Source organism: Scyliorhinus torazame, chromosome 16 (genome assembly GCF_047496885.1).
Source record: "Scyliorhinus torazame isolate Kashiwa2021f chromosome 16, sScyTor2.1, whole genome shotgun sequence".
NCBI lineage: Eukaryota > Metazoa > Chordata > Chondrichthyes > Carcharhiniformes > Scyliorhinidae > Scyliorhinus > Scyliorhinus torazame.
The window spans coordinates 194,724,933-194,746,650 of record NC_092722.1 but is presented as its reverse complement, the minus strand read 5'-3'; the positions used below and the strand labels follow the sequence as shown (position 1 = coordinate 194,746,650).

The 21,718-nt window shown below is 49.9% G+C and overlaps 1 protein-coding gene across 1 annotated transcript in view; it reads left to right on the top strand.

Moving 5' to 3' along the window:
• slc2a15b (solute carrier family 2 member 15b) overlaps positions 1–21,718 on the top strand; it is a 179,183-nt gene that overhangs the window by 117,237 nt on the left and 40,228 nt on the right. The window contains exon 3 of the mRNA XM_072479744.1: positions 5,316–5,476. Coding sequence (XP_072335845.1) covers positions 5,316–5,476 — 161 coding nt within the window. The remainder of the gene's footprint in view (positions 1–5,315; positions 5,477–21,718) is intronic.

Here is a 21,718-nt window from a genome sequence, read left to right as displayed (position 1 = left end):
ACGCTCGAAAAGGCGACGATTTATGAGGAAGCGATTGAGTTGCTCCGCAAGCGGTTTGTCAAACCCGTCAATGAGGTGCACGCCCGGCATCTGCTCTCTACCTGCCGCCAGCGCTCGGGGGAATCGCTCGACGAGTTTGTTGAGAAACTCACCGCGCTGGCCAGGGACTGTGACCATCAGGATGTGACAAGGGAAGTCCATATGAACCTGCACATCAGAGATTCTTTCGTGTCCGGCATCCGCTCGACCTACATCCGGCAGCGACTGCTCGAAAACGGGGCACAAGACCTCCAGGAGACGCTAACGCTCGCCTCCTCGCTGGAGGTGGCCCGACATAACTTGAGTACGTACCCCGCGGACTCTGCCAGCCCCCCCCCGGACTTCCTCAGACTCGCCCGTAGTACAGGCCTGCGCCACGCGGTGACCCGCTCACCATGGGGGCACACCTTGCTACTTCTGCCGCAGGGCCAGCACCCGCGCCCACGCTGCCCAGCCCGCTCCGCGATCTGCAGCGACTGCGGGAAGAAAGGGCACTTTGCGAGGGCCTGCCTGGCCAGACCCAGGGGCCAGAAAAACAAAGAACAGCCGGCCCGAAAATCAGGCTCTCAGGCCCGCAGGCCTCGCAATGCTGCTGCACACCGACCCGACACGTCCTCTTCTGACGGGTCATCAGCCTCGTGCGAATCATGGGAGCGGCCATCTGGTCGGCGGCCATCTTCTCGACCCGACACGTGCGACCAACGGCAGCAGCCATTTTACGACTCCGACTACCCGCGACTGGGTGCGATCACCCTCGATCAAACTCGGCCAAAACACCTGCAGAACTCCATGATGCAGGTCCAGGTCAACGGGCACGACACTGCATGCCTCTTCGACTCCGGGAGCACGGAGAGCTTTATCCACCCTGAAACGGTAAGGCGCTGCTCCCTACGCACCCATCCCACATCCCAAACCATAGCCCTCGCATCTGGGTCCCACTCGGTACAACTCACGGGGTACTGTATTGCGGATCTCTCGATCCAGGGTGCCAAATACACCCGTTGCAAATTTTATATCCTCCCTCACCTCTGTGCCCCCCTGCTGTTCGACTGGATTTCCAGTGCAGCCACCGAAGCCTGACACTGAAGTTCGGCGGACCCTTGCCCCCCTCACGGTGTGCTGCCTTGTGACACTGAAAGTCGCACCCCCCTCGCTATTCGCTAACCTCACTCCCGACTGTAAGCCCATCGCCACCAGGAACCGGTGCTACAGTGCCCAAGATATGGCTTTTATCAAGTCAGAGGTCCAGCGTTTACTGGGAGAGGGGGTCATCGAGGCTAGCAACAGCCCTTGGAGAGCACAAGTGGTAGTAGTCCGGTCTGGGGAGAAGAAACGGATGGTTGTGGATTATAGCCAGACCATAAACCGATTCACGCAGCTTGATGCGGGCCCCCTTCCTCGCATCGCGGAAATGGTAAATCGGATCGCCCAATACCGAGTCTTTTCCACGGTCGACCTCAAATCTGCCTACCACCAACTCCCCATCCGACCAAAAGACCGCCCCTATACTGCCTTCGAAGCAGCCGGCCGGCTCTTCCACTTCCTCAGGGTCCCCTTTGGTGTCACAAATGGGGTCTCCGTCTTTCAAAGGGCGATGGACCAAATGGTGGACCAGTACGGTTTGCGGGCTACATACCCGTACTTGGACAATGTCACCATCTGCGGCCATGATCAGCAGGACCATGACGCTAACCTCAAAAAGTTCCTGCAGACCGCCCGAGCCCTTAACCTGACCTATAACGAGGGCAAATGCGTTTTCCACACCACCCGGCTGGCCATCCTCGGCTATGTCGTGGAAGACGGGGTCCTAGGTCCCGACCCCGACCGCATGCGCCCCCTTAAGGAACTCCCTCTCCCCCGCAGCCTCAAGGCCCTCAAACGGTGCTTGGGGCTTTTCTCCTATTACGCCCAGTGGGTCCCCAAGTATGCGGACAAAGCCCGCCCACTCCTAAAGACCACGACTTTTCCCCTCTCGGCTGAGGCTCAATCGGCCTTCAACCGCATCAAGGCCGACATCATCAAGGCCGCCATGCACGCGGTGGACGAAACCATCCCTTTCCAGGTAGAGAGCGATGCATCAGACATCGCCCTGGCTGCTACCCTCAATCAAGGAGGCAGACCAGTAGCGTTCTTCTCCCGAACCCTCACCACCTCCGAGATTCGACACTCTGCAGTCGAAAAGGAGGCACAAGCCATTGTGGAGGCTGTGCGGTGCTGGAGACACTACCTCGCCAGTAGGAGGTTTACCCTCGTCACCGACCAACGGTCGGTCGGTCGCCTATATGTTCGATAACACGCAACGGGGCAAAATAAAAAACGATAAAATTTTGAGGTGGAGATTCGAACTCTCCACCTACTCGTACGATATCAAGTATCGTCCAGGGCAGCTCAACGAGCCCCCAGATGCCCTGTCCCGCGGCACATGCGCCAACGCGCAGGAGGACCGCCTGCAAGCCATCCACAATGACCTCTGCCACCCGGGGGTTACCCGGCTCGTCCATTTCATCAAGTCCTGCAACCTACCTTACTCAACCAAGGAGGTCAAGGCCATGGTCAGGGCCTGCCAGGTCTGTGCGGAGTGCAAACCGCACTTCTATCGGCCAGACAAGGTTCGGCTCGTGAAGGCCTCGGGCCCCTTTGAGCGACTGAGCGTGGACTTCAAAGGGCCCTTCCCGTCCACCAACCGTTATGCCTATTTCCTCACCGTGATCGATGAGTTCTCCCGTTTCCCATTCGCCATTCCCTGCACCGACATGACCTCAGCCACGGTGATTAAGGCACTGCACAGCATCTTCACACTGTTCGGTTTCCCTGCTTATATCCACAGCGACCGGGGTACATCGTTCATGAGCGATGAACTGCGTCAGTATCTGCTCAGCAAAGGCATCGCCTCAAGCAGAACGACCAGCTATAACCCACGGGGAAACGGGCAGGTGGAGAGGGAGAACGCGACCGTGTGGAAGGCTGTCCTTCTGGCTCTGCGGTCGAGAAATCTCCCAACCACCCGCTGGCAGGAGGTCCTACCCGATGCCCTACACTCCATTAGGTCACTCCTCTGCACGGCCACGAATGAGACCCCTCATGAGCGATTGTTTCTCTTCCCCAGGAAGTCTACCTCCGGGGTCTCGCTTCCACCTTGGCTGACGGCTCCGGGACCTGTTCTTCTCCGGAGGCACGCGAGGAGCCATAAAACGGACCCCCTAGTTGAAAAGGTCCGACTGCTCCACGCCAACCCCAGTTACGCCTACGTGGAGTACTCCGACGGCAGGCAAGATACGGTTTCCCTCCAGGATCTGGCGCCTGCTGGATCCTCCACCACAGATGCCCCTTCCCATGCCGCTCCCCTGCAGGACCCGTCGCCCCCTACAACACACCCCCTTCCGGCCCTACCAACCGTTGGTGAGCTCCTACCGTGCTCCTACCTTGTGCCCCCACTTTACACACCCCGCCGGCGCTGGCTCCGCTACCCCAGGCCCTGCCTAGTTCCTCTGCCCCGACCCGGACCGAAGCTCCGACCGCTGTGCTCCCGGATGTGCCCTCAACCGGGACGTCCGTGCCCGCCGCACCACCGCCTGAACTGAGGAGATCGAGGAGGACGATCCGGCCGCCGAGACGGATGGACCTATGATGGCACTTCACCCCCGCCGGACTCCTTTTTAAACAGGGGGTGAATGCGATGAACGGTTACGGCCTTATCATCATGTAAGGTGATGTCCCCTTTAAGACCAGGCTTGGAACCCTGGGGACTCCGCCTCTGGCTCCGCCCATCTGGGAGCCATACATAAAGGCCTGCCTCATGGTCTGTATAGCAGTCAGCTCTCGTCCAAATCTGTAGCATAGTTATTAGCCTAATAAAGCCTTCTTTACTGTTTAATCTCTAAGCATCATTATTGAGGGTACCTCAGTTTCCCTTGATGTGTAACCCACAGTCTCGCCGGCTGCAGCATACCAAATGTAACTTTCTTTCTATGGAGCACCGCCTTGGCCCGATTGAAACTCGCCCTCCTTCTCGCCACCTCCGCACTCCAATCCTGGTACACGCGGATCACCGCGTTCTCCCACCTGCAGCTCCGTGTCTTTTTCGCCCATCTCAGGACCATCTCCCTGTCTTTATAGCGGTGAAGCCTCACCACTATAGCTCGAGGTATTTCTCCCGCCTTCGGTCTTCTCGCAAGGACTCGATATGCTCCCTCCACTTCCAAGGGGCCCGTCGGGGCCTCCGGTCCCATTAAGGAATGAAGCATCGTGCTCACATATGCACCGACGTCCGTTCCCTCTGCACCTTCGGGAAGACCCAAAACTCTTAGGTTCTTCCTCCTCAAGCTATTTTCCAGGGCTTCCAGCCTCTCCATACACCTCTTATGCAGTGCCTCGTGCGTCTCCGTCTTCACCACCAGGCCCTGTATTTCGTCCTCATTTTCGGCAGCCTTTGCCTTCACGCCACGAAGCTCCAATTCTTGGGTCTTCTGCGCCTCCTTTAGCCCCTCAATCGCCTGCAGCATCGGGGCCAGCACCTCCTTCTTTAGCTCCTCAACACATCTCCGAAGGAACTCTTGCTGTTCCGGGCCCCATACCAAACGGCCTCCCTCCGACGCCATCTTGCTTCGTGCTTCCCTTCCTTGCCGCTGCTCCAGAGGATCCTCTGCAATCCGGCCACTATTATCTCCTTTCTCCATGTACATCCGGGGGGGATTCCCTTCTGTTTCACCGCACAATGGGTTTAGCCGTCAAAAATTGCCATTGGGGCTCCCAATAAGAGCCCAAAAGTCCGTTCAAACGGGAGGTGCCGAAACGTGCGACCTAGCTGGTCATCGCCGCACCCGGAAGTCAATGTTGATGTTTTTTTAATTTAAGTTGCGAGGTGTGGGTGTCTCTGGTCAGACCAGCATTTATTGTCCATCCCTAATTGCCCTCAAGAAGGTGGTGGCGAGCTGCCTTCTTGAACTGCTGCAGTCCCTGTGGTGTAGGTGCACCCACAGTGCTGCTGGGGAGGGAATTCCAGGATTTCTACCCAGGGATGTTTAGGAATAAAAACACTGGGAACATCAGGGACAGACAACGAGCATTGTCCAAACAAATCGACTCGAGAAGTTCCTGTGTGAAACTGCTGATTGGAGCAAATCATAGAAACATAGAGCTGAGAAAGAGGCCATTCCACCCATCGTGCTAATACTAGCTCTGAGATATAACTATCCATTTCGTCCAAGCCTCTTGCTCTTTTGAAGCATTTTGCCAATTCCCTTTTGAAAGTCACCACATTAATTATTTATTCCTAGTATATTAAAGATTTCTACAATGACACCATTCTGGAACGATTCAACCAGTCCTTGACCATCCATCGCTTGGTGCTGCTGTACTCCGCTACTGTCTCGATGTTTGCCGTCGGAGGGATGGTTGGCTCGGCGCTCGTCGGACTGTTGGTGGCGAGGTTTGGTCAGTAAGTATCAAGGGTATCACTGGTTTAAGCTGATGTACTGCTGACATCCTCATTCAAGCCTTTCCAGGTTCTAGGTACGACTAATCCAATGTGTCCCACATTTACACCCTCTCTGAACTCTGTTGCCTATCTTTTAATTCACATCAAGTCCCGTTACCTTATTCCCCCCCCCCCTGTGCACGTTGTCCTACACTGGGTGTAACATCTCCCTTTTAACATTCATATCCTTTTTCAAATCGAACCAGGGCGTCAGCCCTCCCGGCCTCTGCCCTGAACGGACAGAGATTTCCGGCCCTGGTCTTTCGAGCAACAACTTGTATTTATGGAGGCAGTGACACAGGAAAACCTCACTACGACGCTTCAGAGGAATGAACAAGGAAAAATAAAGGAACATAACACAATATTAGGTCAGGTGACCAAAGGCTTGGGTCAAATCGGTCGGATTTAAGGAACGTCTTACAGGAGGAGAAAGAGCTTGAGAGGCAGGGAGGCGGAGAGGTGTGCGGGGTTCAGAGCCCAGGCAACTGAAGATCCAGCCACCAAAGGGGAGTGATTAAAATCTGGGGTGCTCAAGAGGCAAGGATTAGTTGGGCACAGACATCTCAGGTTTGTGAGGCTGGAGCAGCGGGATTCTCCTTCCCGCCGTAGGGAATGGCGATGTGTCTGAGCGCCAAATTCCCCGTCCTCGCTGGCAGTGGTGGCAGAGAGGAGTACATCGGAGAATCCCAGTCTAGGAACCTGCGTGGACTTCAGGCTGCTTCAGAATGTGGCCTCTTTGGGAGAGCACAGTAAGAAGTCTTACAACATCAGGTTAAAGTCCAACAGGTTTGTTTCGATGTCACTAGCTTTCGGAGCACTGCTCCTTCCTCAGGTGAATGAAGAGGTAGGTTCCAGAAACATATATGTAGACAAAGTGTCTACATATGCAAAGATGCAAAACAATGCTTAGAATGTGAGCATTTGCAGGTAATTAAGTCTTTACAGATCCAGAGAGAGGGGAAACCCCAGGTTAAAGAGGTGTGAAATGTCTCAAGCCAGGACGTTGGTAGGATTTTGCAAGCCCAGGCTAGATGGTGGGGGATGAATGTAATGCGACATGAATCCCAGGTCCCGGTTGAGGCCGCACTCATGTGTGCGGAACTTGGCTATAAGCTTCTGCTCGGCGATTCTGCGTTGTCGCGGGTCCTGAAGGCCGCCTTGGAGAACGCTTACCCGGAGATCAGAGGCTGAATTCCCTTGACTGCTGAAGTGTTCCCCGACTGGAAGGGAACATTCCTGCCTGGTGATTGTTGCGCGATGTCCGTTCATTCGTTGTCTCAGCGTCTGCATGGTCTCGCCAATGTACCACGCTTCAGGACATCCTTTCCTGCAGCGTATGAGGTAGACAACGTTGGCCGAGTCGCACGAGTATGTACCGCGTACCTGGTGGGTGGTGTTCTCATGTGTAATAGTGGTATCCATGTCGATGATCTGGTACGTCTCCATTCACCTGAGGAAGGAGCAGCGCTCCGAAAGCTAGTGTTTGAAACAAACCTGTTGGACTTTAACCTGGTGTTGTAAGGCTTCTTACTGTGCTCACCCCAGTCCAACGCCGGCATCTCCACATCACTCTTTGGGAGAGTGAGCGTTGTGGCTCTCTGCATAAAACTAAGACCGGGATTCTCCCGTCCGCCGGCCGGCCAATGAGTTTCCCTTTGTGGCCACCTCACACCGTCAGGAAACCCGTGGGCGTGGGTGCGCTGCCGGCAGACCCCGAAGGGTCCACCACACTCTGGAGGAGCAAGTTCCCGATTCACCACCCTTTGCGAGAAATAACTTTTCCTCATCTCAGTCTTAAATCTGTTGCCCCTTATCCTAAAACTGTGACCTCTCGTTCTAGATTGTCCCACAAGGGGAAGCATCAGCTCCACGTCTACCTTATCCATACCTTTAATCATCTTGTGTACCTCAATTAGATCTCCCCTCATTCTTCTAAACTCGAGAGAGTATCGGCCTAAACTGCCCAATGCCCTAGGTGCGAGAGTGTGCAGGACTGAGCCGGGTCCTGTACTGTGGTTGGTATACTGTTCCACCTTTATGTTTGGGATGTTCCTTCTGAGCCGGGGTGTCCTGAGAGTCAGGGGAAGGTTTGAATTGGCAGCTTTTTCTCATCTTTGTCTTGTGCTGAGGGGAATGGGCCAGGGAACGATGGGCTCATGTCTGTCCCTTTCGTCCTGACACTGTTCCTGGTAGTTTTCCTTTTTTCTCCTGTCTCGGTTAGTTTGTTGGGAGGCACTCATTCGCACTGACTACAATCTGAACCAATTGTATGAATATTTGTGGTCCTCTCTGTATAAGCATGCGGAATAGTGATCGTTCTGGACGGTGCTGAATTTGGGGTTCTGTTCCGTCAAGTGTCTAATGTAAAATATCCTTTTAGAACTGGTGTTCTCGTGAATTTTCTCTGCAATTTTTTATTTCTGTTATTCTGGGGGTAAAGGATCTGTGATTGGCTCCCACAAGGGTAGAGGCGGGCTGCTGATATCTGAGAGGAGGGCATCGCAGCACGTTATTGGTGTCTCTGATGTGACTGGAGTTGGGAGAGATACGATCTGGTAGACGCCCGAACATGGCGCCAAGATCTTCTCCTGAATTCCCGTGGTCGCCGTGTCCAATCACCCCTGGGTAGGTGTGCCCCATTTTACCATGTTTCATGGCCTTGTTCTCTTCACTCTGCTAATGTGTACTGAGACGCCAAGTTGAATTTTGCGATTGTACTGAGCCAACTGTATTGTTCTTCTGTCCCCTTCTGTATCGATGTACCTTGAGACATTTTTGCTTTGTTGTACCAATCCTGTGGTTTTGTTGCTTTATTTGTGAAAATGGAAAAACTTCATTGATTTATTTTTAATTCAAAGACTATTTCTGGTGCCTTTCAAGGAAGTTCCAGAGACTCACGACCCTCTGAGAGAAAAAGTTATCCTCACCTCTGTCTTGAATGAGCGACTCCTCTTTAATCAGTGGCCTCAGTATCTCCCACATGGGGAAACATCCTCTCCACATCAACCCTGTCAAGACAACCCCAGGATCTTGTATGTTTCAATCAAGTTGCCTCTTACAACTCCTGCGGACACAACCTAACTTGTCTGACCTTTCCTCATAAGACAACCCACCAAATCCAGCTATGAGTTTAGTAAACTTCCTCTGAACTGCTTCCAACGCATTTACATTCTTCCTTTGACAAGGAGACCAAGGGCTGGATTCTCTGATTCTGGGGCTACCACGCCGGTGTGGGACCGGTGGTGTTTTACAGCAGAAATAATGGGCAAATCGGCCACCGATTCCCCGTGTTGCTGGGTGCCAGCAGGACAGCAGCGCAGAGCACCCGGCTCTCGCTGCCAATACGCCCCGGAGAATTGCCGGATCCGTGGCCGCGCATGCGCATGGCGGCGGCCTGCAGCGACTGTGCTGTGCTACATGGCGGAGACCACCCGCGGACCCGGCCCGCGAAATAGTCCCCCCCCCCGTCGGTCGGCTCACGCGCCCCGGACCACCCCCGGGCATTGGGAAACTCAGCCGGCCGTGGGCGGATCATACGGGGGGGCGGGCCTGAGGCAATGTCCTGAGGCTGTCAATACGTGGCGCAGCGACGCTGTTTTTAAGGGGGCGGAGCATCGCGAATACGCCACCGCCCCCGATTTGGTCCGAATCAGACATTCTCCAGCCAATCGGCGAATGTGATTTTGACGTCGGCGACCGGAGAATCCCGCCCCATTACTCTACGCAATGCTCCAGGTGTGGTCTCGGGTGCCCCGTACAACTGAAGCATAATCTCCCTACTTTTGGAATCAATTCCCCTCGCAATAACTATTGACGTTCTATTAGCTTTCCGAATAGTTTTCTGTACCAGCATATTAAGCTTTTGTGATTCATGCACCAGGACTCCTAGATCCCCCTGCAATCTCGCACCATTTCGATAATAAGCTTTCTTATTCTTCATCCCAAAATGAACAATTTCACATTTTCCCACATTACACTCCATTTGCCATTTTTTTGCCCACTCACTTAACTTATTGATATCCCTTTGTAGCCTCCTTATGCTCTGTCCACATCTACTATTCAATCTATCTTTGTGTCATCAACAAATTTAGAAACAATACTGTCAATCCCTTCATCCAATTAATTTATATAAATTTTAAACAGTTGAGGTCTTGGCACAGATCCCTGCCATGCACCACCCATTACATCCTGCCAACCAGAAAAAGATCCATTTATGCCTACTCTCTGCTTCCTGTCAGCCAGCCACTCTTCAATCCATGCCACTATGTTGCCCCCATACCGTGAGCTTTTATTTTCCACAATAACCTTAGATGTGGCACCTTATCAAATACCTTCTGAAACTCCAAGGACAGTACATCCACCGGTTCCCCTTTATTCACAGCACATGTTATTTCTTCAAAGAACACCAATTAACATAGTTAAAAATGATTTCCCATTCACAGTATCATGTTGGCTCTCCCTAGTTTTGCCAAGTGCCCTACTATAACCTTGGATGACGAATGATATTGTAGGCCTCGTCAAAAAGAAAAAGGAGGCATTTGTCAGGGCTAAAAGGCTGGGAACAGACGAAGCCTGTGTGGCATATAAGGAAAGTAGGAAGGAACTTAAGCAGGGAGTCAGGAGGGCTAGAAGGGGTCATGAAAAGTCATTGGCAAATAGGGTTAAGGAAAATCCCAAGGCTTTTTACACTTACATAAAAAGCAAGAGGGTAGCCAGGGAAAGGGTTGGCCCACTGAAGGATAGGCAAGGGAATCTATGTGTGGAGCCAGAGGAAATGGGCGAGGTACTAAATGAATACTTTGCATCAGTATTCACCAAAGAGAAGGAATTGGTAGATGTTGAGTCTGGAGAAGGGGGTGTAGATAGCCTGGGTCACATTGTGATCCAAAAAGACGAGGTGTTGGGTGTCTTAAAAAATATTAAGGTAGATAAGTCCCCAGGGCCGATGGGATCTACCCCAGAATACTGAAGGAGGCTGGAGAGGAAATTGCTGAGGCCTTGACAGAAATCTTTGGATCCTCGCTGTCTTCAGGGGATGTCCCGGAGGACTGGAGAATAGCCAATGTTGTTCCTCTGTTTAAGAAGGGTGGCAGGGATAATCCCGGGAACTACAGGCCGGTGAGCCTTACTTCAGTGGTAGGGAAATTACTGGAGAGAATTCTTCGAGACAGGATCTACTCCCATTTGGAAGCAAATGGACGTATTAGTGAGAGGCAGCACGGTTTTGTGAAGGGGAGGTCGTGTCTCACTAACTTGATAGAGTTTTTCGAGGAGGTCACTAAGATGATTGATGCAGGTAGGGCAGTAGATGTTGTCTATATGGACTTCAGTAAGGCCTTTGACAAGGTCCCTCATGGTAGACTAGTACAAAAGGTGAAGTCACACGGGATCAGGGGTGAACTGGCAAGGTGGATACAGAACTGGCTAGGCCATAGAAGGCAGAGGGTAGCAATGGAGGGATGCTTTTCTAATTGGAGGGCTGTGACCAGTGGTGTTCCACAGGGATCAGTGCTGGGACCTTTGCTCTTTGTAGTATATATAAATGATTTGGAGGAAAATGTAACTGGTCTGATTAGTAAGTTTGCAGACGACACAAAGGTTGGTGGAATTGCGGATAGCGATGAGGACTGTCTGAGGATACAGCAGGATTTAGATTGTCTGGAGACTTGGGCGGAGAGATGGCAGATGGAGTTTAACCTGGACAAATGTGAGGTAATGCATTTTGGAAGGGCTAATGCAGGTAGGGAATATACAGTGAATGGTAGAACCCTCAAGAGTATTGAAAGTCAAAGAGATCTAGGAGTACAGGTCCACAGATCACTGAAAGGGGCTACACAGGTGGAGAAGGTAGTCAAGAAGGCATACGGCATGCTTGCCTTCATTGGCCGGGGCATTGAGTATAAGAATTGGCAAGTCATGTTGCAGCTGTATAGAACCTTAGTTAGGCCACACTTGGAGTATAGTGTTCAATTCTGGTCGCCACACTACCAGAAGGATGTGGAGGCTTTAGAGAGGGTGCAGAAGAGATTTACCAGAATGTTGCCTGGTATGGAGGGCATAAGCTATGAGGAGCGATTGAATAAACTCGGTTTGTTCTCACTGGAACGAAGGAGGTTGAGGGGCGACCTGATAGAGGTATACAAAATTATGAGGGGCATAGACAGAGTGGATAGTCAGAGGCTTTTCCCCAGGGTAGAGGGGTCAATTACTAGGGGGCATAGGTTTAAGGTGAGAGGGGCAAAGTTTAGAGTAGATGTACGAGGCAAGTTTTTTACGCAGAGGGTAGTGGGTGCCTGGAACTCACTACCGGAGGAGGTAGTGGAGGCAGGGACGATAGGGACATTTAAGGGGCATCTTGACAAATATATGAATAGGATGGGAATAGAAGGATACGGACCCAGGAAGTGTAGAAGATTGTAGTTTAGTCGGGCAGTATGGTCGGCACGGGCTTGGAGGGCCGAAGGGCCTGTTCCTGTGCTGTACATTTCTTTGTTCTTTGTTTGTTCTATAACTTTGTTAATAATAACACCTAACATATTCCCTATGATCAATTTTAAGCTAACTGGCCTGTCGCTTCCCACTTTGTCTCCCTCCCTTTTTGAATAATAGAGTCACATTTGTTATCTTCCAATCTAATCGAACCTTCTCTAAATCTAGGGAGTTTGGGAAATTAAAACCACTTGTTGCAGGGCCCTGGGCTAGTTCACGGTCAATTCCAGCCCCACAGGCCCCGGAGTCCCAACATAAGTGAATTAACAAATAATACTTATTATAATTCTTATTAAAATGCCCTAAATCGGGGAAGCACGGTGGCACAGTGGCTAGCACTGCTGCCTCACGGCGCCGAGATTCCAGGTTCGATCCGGCTCTGGGTCACTGTCCGTGTGGAGTTTGCTCATTCTCCCCGTGTCTGCGTGGGTTTCGCCCCCACAACCCAAAGATGTGCAGGGTAGGTGGATTGTCCATGCTAAATTGCCCCTTAATTGGAAAAAATGAATTAGGTACTCTAAATTTTTTTTTTAAATCAAAATTTCCTAAGTCTTTAGCCCGTGCCTGCCCAATTAGCAGGAAGGCTCTCTCTTTCTTTTTCATTTCTCTCTCTCTCTCCCCCCCCCTCGCTCTCTTTCTCTCTCATTCCAACCTCTCCATTTCCATCTCTATTTCTTTTGCTGTTTCTTTTTGCTTCAGCTCCATTTCTTTTTCTTTTTGCTGCATTTTCTAGTGTTCATCTGTAACGGGATTTTAACCAATTCTACTGATTGTTGCATTCACCCAGGCTTGTATCTTACGTACCTTTCGAATTTAACTGTTTAGCAACCTTACCTCCACCTTCTCACCCGTAGCCGGCACCTCTATTTCTAATTCGCCTACCAATTCAACCAGCTTGTCTTTTCGAAGCTATTTTAAATAAACCAGAGACAGGTCCTCCAGCAGAAGAAAATGCTTAGCAGCTTCCAGAGCAATCCTGTTATATCACTACAAACCTGGTGCCTCTTTTTAGGTTATACTGTAAACTAAACTTTGACGTCTACCATTCCAAAGATCCTGGACGAGCCCCCAAATTATGTTATGACCCTGGACTAGTGCACGGTCAATTCCTGCCCCACATGCCTCGGATTCACAACACAAGTGAATTAGCTATTAATTCTTACAAAAAAGACCTAAAGTCTTTGGCCCTTGGCTGCCTAATAATTCCACTCATCAGGTTTGTAATTTAAACACAAATACTGTTTATTTATACCAAGAATTATCAGAAAATATTCAGTAAATACAAATGGCTAACGGCAAGCTAATACTTACCACCCACTTTAACTGTCCCACCCCCTACCCACACACATATCCACACACAACATAATAAGGATCAAAGTCAAAAGTTTAGAGTCTTTGCTTCAGGTAGTCGTTCTTTAGCATGCTTTCTTCACAGTAAGCTTGCAGATTACAGTCTTTGGTTTGCAATCAGCAAAGGTCTTTGTCGAGTCATTCATTCAGGGGCGCTGTAGTTTTGAAAAAGCGGTGCTCAAAGGCCGCAGGCTTTCTGGAGACACCTTATTTCTTATTAAACTGGGCTCCAGCTTCGCATTCAGGCCTCGATCGTTCTGTCGAGACACTTTATTTCACATCAGGCATTTCTTTTAGCTCATGGTTTGACTTCAGGCCTCGGCAGTCTCAAGAGAGCAACACCCAGACTTTGCTGGAGAGAGAGTCAGCCTCACAGTGGCCCTTTGGAGATAATTAGCTGGATCTTTTTGGAGAGAGTGAATTGCATCTTTTCATCAGGGTGCCACAATCGAAACTGAAACCAAACTGGAACCTCAGGACTCTGAAAAGCCTCCCAGTGGAATAAAGCCTTCCAGTAGAATAATATTCAATCATCACCTGTTACCGGGCAGAGCACAGCCTTTTGGGCCAATTCGCTGGCCACCAGTCAAATCAATCAAACACAGTCCTCACTGATACCGGCCAGTCTGCGATCACCAATTTAAACCAGCAGAGCCTGCTGGATTATTCTGTTTGAATTAAATGTACAGGCTTCATATGGGCTGTTTGCCTTAAAGTCAATGGTCCATTAATCATCCATAGATCAAAAGTGCAACAGCAAAATAAAAGCAAGAGGAAATAAGGGAATTAACAGGAAGGACCCTTACATAGTAGCCGCTTCTTTTAAGGTCCGAGGATGAAGTCCACCAGGACCGGACCCAGGGACCTGTCAGCCCACCGCTCCAACAATTTGACCCATACCACTTCCCTAATTTTCCAGAGTTCCTCCCTCCCTTCCATTTCTTGATTTACAGCCATTTATAGGATGTTGCTTGCATCCTCTGACAGATACAAAAGATCTACTCAATTCATCTGCCATTTCCTTATCTTCCATTATTAATTCCCCAGATGCATTTCCCATAGAACCAACATTCACTTAGTTAACTCTTTTTAATCTTACCATCAGTTTTTATATTTTCAGCTGGCTTTACCTCATACTCTAATTTTTCCTTCTTTATGAATCGTTTGGTCATTCTTTGCTGTTTTTTTATATTCTATCCAATCTTCTGACATCATAGCTGAGCCCCAATCCTATCCTCAGCCTGCACTCTTCCCCTAACTTTCCCTCACTCTCATTCTTTTTTCTCTCTCTCTCTACCTCTCTCTCTCATTGTCTATTTCATTCATTCTTTTGTCATTCTCTCTTGTATTCACATTTTCTCTTGTATTCTTATTCATTCACCCTCTCTCTTTCTTTTTTCTCTTTCTCTTTCTCTCTCCCTCGCTTTCTCTCACTCTCTCTCTTTCGCTCTCTCTCACTCTCTCCCTCTCTCTAAGTATCAGTGTTTCGAGGTGCTGGTGTATAACCTGTGCTCACCCCTGAACTGGGTTCACTCTGCGCAGGTCAGGAGATACACTGAGGGAGTAATTCACACTTAGAAATGAACTGAGTGTAAATCAAGTCTGTGTCTTATGGGGTTTAAGAGTCATTATTGAAGAGTTGGTGAAAAGTTGTGAAGTGTGTCTCAGAATGATTCTATCAAGGGTTCCTTCCATTCGATGGTCAAACACAAGAAAACTGTGGGAACACGAACATGTTGATTTCTTTGAAGTGTAAGGGAAAGAGTTCCTCATGGAACCCCTACATAAGGAAGCCATTCAACCCATCGAATCTGCGCCGATGTGCAGACTCCCCCATCCTATCCCCGTAACCCACCTAACCTGCACATCTTTGGACTGTGGGAGGAAACCGGAGCACCCGGAGAAAACCCACGCACACACGGGGAGAACGTGCAGACTCCACCCAGAACCAAGGCCAGAATTTAACCCGGGACTCTGGCTCTGTGAGGCAGCAGTACTAATCACTGTGCCACTGGTCAACAGCTATAGCAAATGGATCAATATTGAGTCTATGCCCAATACCACAAATAACAAAACTATTGAGCTTTGGAGAAGTTGGTTTGCAATTTCCGCCTTGTCAGAAATGTTGGGGTCAGAGAATGGTCAGAAGAGATTGAAATATTTCTGAATAAGAATGGGGTCAAACACATCCTGAACCATCATATCAGCCAGCATCGAATGGTACTGCAGAAAGAAATATACAGATTGTGAAGAGGTCTTTGCAGACGTATTTTCTGAGGGACAAATGAGACAGCTATTACCATGTTTCCCTTCAACACAGGCTAATTTTATGTTCCCTTAAGGAAGAACCCCGCGGTCAAAAACAAGTTGCGTAGTTCACAAGTTGGTGTTTAAACAAGCCTGTAGGACAAGGTTTAGTCTCCTTAAGCCTGATGTATACAGTGAAGTGAGAGAAAAGCTGGACAAAGTAAACGTGAGGCAGGCTTGGTGAAAACCCATTGCGGTGATTGGAAGTATGTGACTGGAGTTTTCGGAAAGAGACTTGGTGCATTCACGTAACGAATGAAATTTGGAGAGAGAATTCATCAGAGTCATAGAACATACAGTGCAGAAGGAGGCCATTTGGCCCATCCAGCCTGCGCCACCCACTTAAGCCCTCACTTCCACCCTATCCCCGTAACCCAATAACCCCTCCTAGCCCTTTTTGGTCACTAAGGGCAATTTATCATGGCCAATCCACCTAACCTGCACATCTTTGGACTGTGGGAGGAAACCGGAGCACCCGGAGGAAACCCACGCACACACGGGGAGGATGTGCAGACTCCGCACAGACAGTGACCCAGCGGGGAATCAAACCTGGGACCCTGACGCTGTGAAGCCACAGTGCTATCCACTTGTGCTACCGTGCTGCCCTTTATGTAGTTCGTTGGCGTGAAAGAGAAATTTTGACAAAGGGAGAGGATGAGAAACCTGCTATAGGACAAATGCCTCCTCCAGTCCAAAGTGAAAATCTCTCTCTCTCTCTCACTCTCCCTCTTTCGCTCTCTCTCACTCTTTCCCTCTCTCTAAGTATCAGTGTTTCGAGGTGCTGGTGTATAACCTGTGCTCACCCCTGAACTGGGTTCACTCTGCGCAGGTCAGGAGATACACTGAAGGAACATTTCACACTTAGAAATGAACTGAGTGTAAATCAGGTCTGTCTCTTATGAGAAAGAGACTGATAGTTTGCTGGTATTCAGGAGCAGCGCAAAGTAAACCAGGGTGTTTGATTAAACCAAATCAATCAATACCACAGCCCCAACCATGGAGTGGAGTTATTAGTCAAAGTCAAAGCTCAGGTTGGACACAGTCACAGATTTTGAGAGAGCAGAATCAAGCTAATGGAAATGGAAGAGGACACCCAGGCACAGAGAGAAAGAAGCCAGAAAGGTTCATTTCCAGTATGGAGGGGAGTACATTGGCACAGTGTTTAGCACTGTTGCTTCACAGCTCCAGGGTCCCAGGTTCGATTCCGGCTTGGGTCACTCTCTGTGGGGAGTCTGTACGTTTTCCCTGTGTTTGCGTCGGGTGCTCCGGTTTCCTCCCACAAGTTCCGAAAGACGTGCTTGTTAGGTAATTTGGACATTCTGAATTCCCCCTCAGTGTACCTGAATAGGTGCCGGAGTGTAGGAACTAGGGGATTTTCACAGTAACTTCATTGCAGTATTAATGTAAGCCTACTTGTGACAATAAAGATTTTGAAAAAAAGAAGAAAAACGCTGTTCTTGTCATTATGTTTTGTCAAATGACAATAGCTTTGATAAAGACACACTAGTGTCAAGGAAAATTAATTTTATGTGCAATTTACACTGGTAATCTCAACCATGTATATTTTGCTGTGGTTATAGCAAAAACCATTGAGCAACCTAACTTATTAAATCTCCAGTATTGTCGGGGCGGCACGGTGGTGCAGTGGTTAGCACTGCTGCCTCACGGCACCGAGGATCCGGGTTCAATCCCGGCCCTGGAGTTTTCACATTCACCCCGTGTCTGCGAGGGTTTCACCCTCACAACACAAAAATTGCCCCTTAATAAAAATAAATTCTCGTATTGTTGTGAGTTTAGTCACACAGCATTCTCGGAAATTATGTACGTGTATCATTTTAAAGGGGGAGTGTGATATATTTCAAGAGCTGAGCATTTGTCTCCTCCGTGTGCTCCGGTTTCCTCCCACTGTCCCAAGATGTGCAGGATTAGTGGATTGGCCAGGACCGACGCGTGGAGTTGCGACGAAAGGGCGGGGGGTGTGGGCTGCCCTCTCTGCTGGGGGGGGGGGCTGCCCTCTCTGCTGGGGGCGGGGGGGGGTGGGCTGCCCTCTCTGCTGGGGAGGTGTAAATAAAGTTAATTCAATAATGTTACTCTTACTCAGTGTAACTCACAACACGTCAACCAGGATCTGATTGGACAGCAGAACTGACATAGCCTCCTCCTGCTTCCTTTCAAAGAGAATTGGATAATTATCTGAAGATTTAAAAATCTGCAGGTTTTTGGGGAAAAGGCAGGAGTGTGGATATAGGCAAGTTCTTATAATCCTTACAATCCCTGCAGTGCAGAGCGAGGCCATTCGATCTGTCGTGTCTGCACCAACCCTACCTAGGCCCACCCCCCCGCCCTTTCAGTGCAACCCCATTCATTGATCATGGCCAATCCACCTAACCTGACTCTTGTAAATCATCAGCCTCACTACAGAGGTTTAACTAAAATAGAAATAGCCTGAATCTTTCCCCGGTGTGGTATGAACCATCGGATTGCCAATCCACCCTTACGTTCCTGCCACAACAGAGCATCGGGGAAGGCGGGCCACGTTCCTTCATTACTGCACTAGCTGCCATATTCTGGTGATTATTTACAGGTCCCGGTGTTTAGAGTTTATGAGTGGATGTTGTGGTGTTGGGTGCTCTGGTGCACAGATGAGCCAACACAGTTGTATGTGGTACAACTCTATTTTATTTTAACTCTTATAATACAGTTCGTTCTGGATACTCTGCACGTGCTGTCTCCCTGAGTGTGTCGTGTAGCAGGTCTGTCCTGGTCCTCCTCTCCAGCTAATACTGACCACCAGGTGTCGTGTTTGTGCTTTTATATCTTTCTGTGATTGGTTGTGGTGGTGTGTGTTCTGATTTGTCTGTTGGTGTGTCTATCATGATGTGTGTGTTTGAATATCATGACATCCCCCCTTTTTACAAAGATATGTGCCTACGTGGTTATAAATATAATCGTGTCGTGAGTGCATCTAAGAGTGTGTGCGTGTGTTGTGTACAGCGTGTGTATATGACGTAACTATTTACATGGGGCGATGTCGGGTGCGTCACACTAACAAGGTTGTACCATAACAAAACATGAATGCGAGAAATAAAACAACTTGAACAGTGGTCCGGTCAGACGATATCTGGAACGATAAACAACAACAGGTTATAATACAGAAGTGTTTGACTTTTTGAACGTATGAACAGCGTTATAAGTCCAGTCTAATGGGTGACTGCCTCAAGAATAGGCTGGTCCTCAAGCCGGTTCAGCTGTGGAGATTTGGGTTCACACTGGTTCACCTTGGACTGTTGGAGGTGATGCTGTTGCCGAAGTCTCTACTTTTCCATTTGTTGTACTCCGTGCAGTGCTTGGTTTTTCATTCGTGCAAATATGACATTCAACATCTTTGTTAGTGTTGCCTTGGCTGTGGTTTGGTTCTGGTGGCGATGGAAGGGGCATGATCCATGGCATCTCCACAAAGTCATCCTTGGGAACCAGTGGAGGATCCGGCGTGTGCGTACGGTTCAGTTGCGAGCGTGGAAGGCGGCGCAAAGCTCGCTGATTGCGCCTACGCACCAATCCATCCGCCCTGCATGCCAGGAACAAGGTGGAGTCTTTTTTCTTTTTATGTTTGTGGTGGACGGCATCTTGTAGCCGATGGGTCGTTGCCATCGAAGTAGCACCATCACTAATATCATGCAAGGCGATGACTGTGCCAGATGTGGAAGTTGGCCGAGACCGTGCACGCTGGTTCCGGCCACCTGCTGTGCCGGAAGGGCGACTCCGCAGAGAAACGTCGAAGCATGTCGCCTTGGAGAGAGAATTGTTGCTCGCATCAACGTCTGGCGATGGCACGAATTGGTGTGTCCGTCTTGGACCGCCGGTGCTGGTCGCCACTGCCGACCCAGTGGGACTGCCATGCGATCCATTCCCTGTCGCCGTGGCATCCGCCGTCACCCTGAGCGTGCCATCACCGAGGCCGCGACACCGCCCGTCCGGAGCAAGGTCTGGCGTGTGCGAATCAGAGTCAGCGCTTGGCTGCTCCCCATCTGGAGTCCGGTCTGCCTTCCGTCGATGCTCCCCATCCGGAGTCCCAACAGGTTCACTGGAGGCAGCCGAGATTCCCTGAAGCTGCACTTCTGGAGTCGGAACATGCAGGAATGCACCGACCAGTGGAGAGGCTCGAGCCATCGAGGGTGGAAGCGGTGCGCCGCCACCGCAGTCGTCAGTGGTCCCACCGTGATCGTCGAGTGCCTCGGTACGCACTAGGCGAGGTCTGTCACCTTGCACCTTTTGCATGGGAAGTGGGATGCTGTCGTCACTCGTCTCACACCCCGTGGATGGATCCTCATTAGCAGCTTGCTGTTCACTAGGGTTGGGTAAATTGTCAGAGTTTTCATCTGGTGGTGCACACCATGTCGGTGGACTGTCATTGTCTTGCCGTTGTCCTTCATTTGGGCTTTTCTTCTTTGGAATTTTAAATCTTCCCCCAGACATTGCAGAACCTTGTTTATTACCCCCAAATTCTCCCATATGTATGGTCTCGAATATAGGATCCAATGTTTCTATCGACATTGTACTATTTTCCAAAGAACATTCCGTTTCACTTTTCTTCTCAGGTACCTCATATGTATCTTTGTCTAATGTACATGCCTTCATGGTCTCTGGGTCTGATTTTGCTGGGACTGGCATGGTCACAGTCTCTCTTTTACTGTTCTCAATTGCCCACATTATACTCCCCATACATAACTGCTTAATCACTGGGGTTAGTGTGGTACAATGGATAATCGGGTCGACCTTATCTGCATCTTCACCATTAGTGGAAAGCACACTTGGTTCACTTGAAACTGCTGCGGGTTTTAAATTCGTTATCTGGCTACTCGATGTCGGTGTCCTCAGGATTCTTGCTCCAATGTTCTGCTCATTTATCAGTGGAGTGTGTATAGGTTCAATGCAATTAATGTTCCCCTCAAGGTTTGAAGAGTCATTACTGACTAACTGCTGGTCTCCGAAGTTGGGACTTTGCGGCGTTGTGTTGAAGGGAGACATTTGTCCCTGCTGTAGATATGATTCAGGTTGTGTTATTTCCATTACCTGAGGATCAATGTCTTGTCCATTTTTTCGATCCGTACTAAAACACTGGCAATTCTCAGTCTGCTCCTTGCAAATTAAACATTCAATTAATTTCTTTAGCAAATCCTCAGCATCCTTCTGTGACCGTGCAGCATTATTAATCTCTGTTCGGCTATAATGATCCTGAAGGTCAGCGCATAAACCTTTTTTCTTCGGGCTTGGAAGAGGCGATTCCTTTGGCTTGTCTTCAGTTGGGCTTGAACAGTCTTCAGCGCTGTGCCCTTCATTGTAGCATGAGAGACCGTCATGGTCATGCTGCTGTGTAGTGGAGCATGGTAGGCTGTTATAGCCTTATTGCTGTTCACGTGAGCATGGCAGACTTGCATCGTCTGCCGCTGGTTGGTCAGGAGAGGTTGCTAGACCCTCATGGTCTTGTTCCTGCAAGGACCGCACATTGGAGTCTTGCGTTGCTTCTATCGTGGAGGCTGTCCACGAGCTCTCTGTGGAGGCGTGTGACACTGGAGTCACTTCTTGTTTGTGCAAGGACTGCGCTCTGGAGTCTTGCGTTGCTTCTATCGTGGAGGCTGTCCACGAGCTCTCTGTGGAGGCTTGTGACACTGGAGTCACTTCTTGTTCGTGCAAGGACTGCGCTCTGGAGTCTTGCATTTCTGCAATTGTGGAGTCTGTCCACGAGCTTGCTGTGGAGGCTTGTGACTCTGGAGTCACTTCTGGTTCATGCGAGGACTGCGCTCTGGAGTCTTGCATGTCTTCTTTCATAGAGTCGGGAACGTTGAGCGGGACGTGGACCACGCTCTGTGTGGCAGCAGGGCACTCTCCGTGTGCTTGCACCGCTCCCTGTCTGTTAATGTCAGGCTGCAGCATCATCCGGTACTGATAAGTTGGGACGTCATATCTGCTGGATTGAAGATCCTCAAATCCAAAAAATGAATCCGCATCTGCGTCGGATTCAATGTGGGGGCCGCCAATGTGCAACACGAAAGGTTC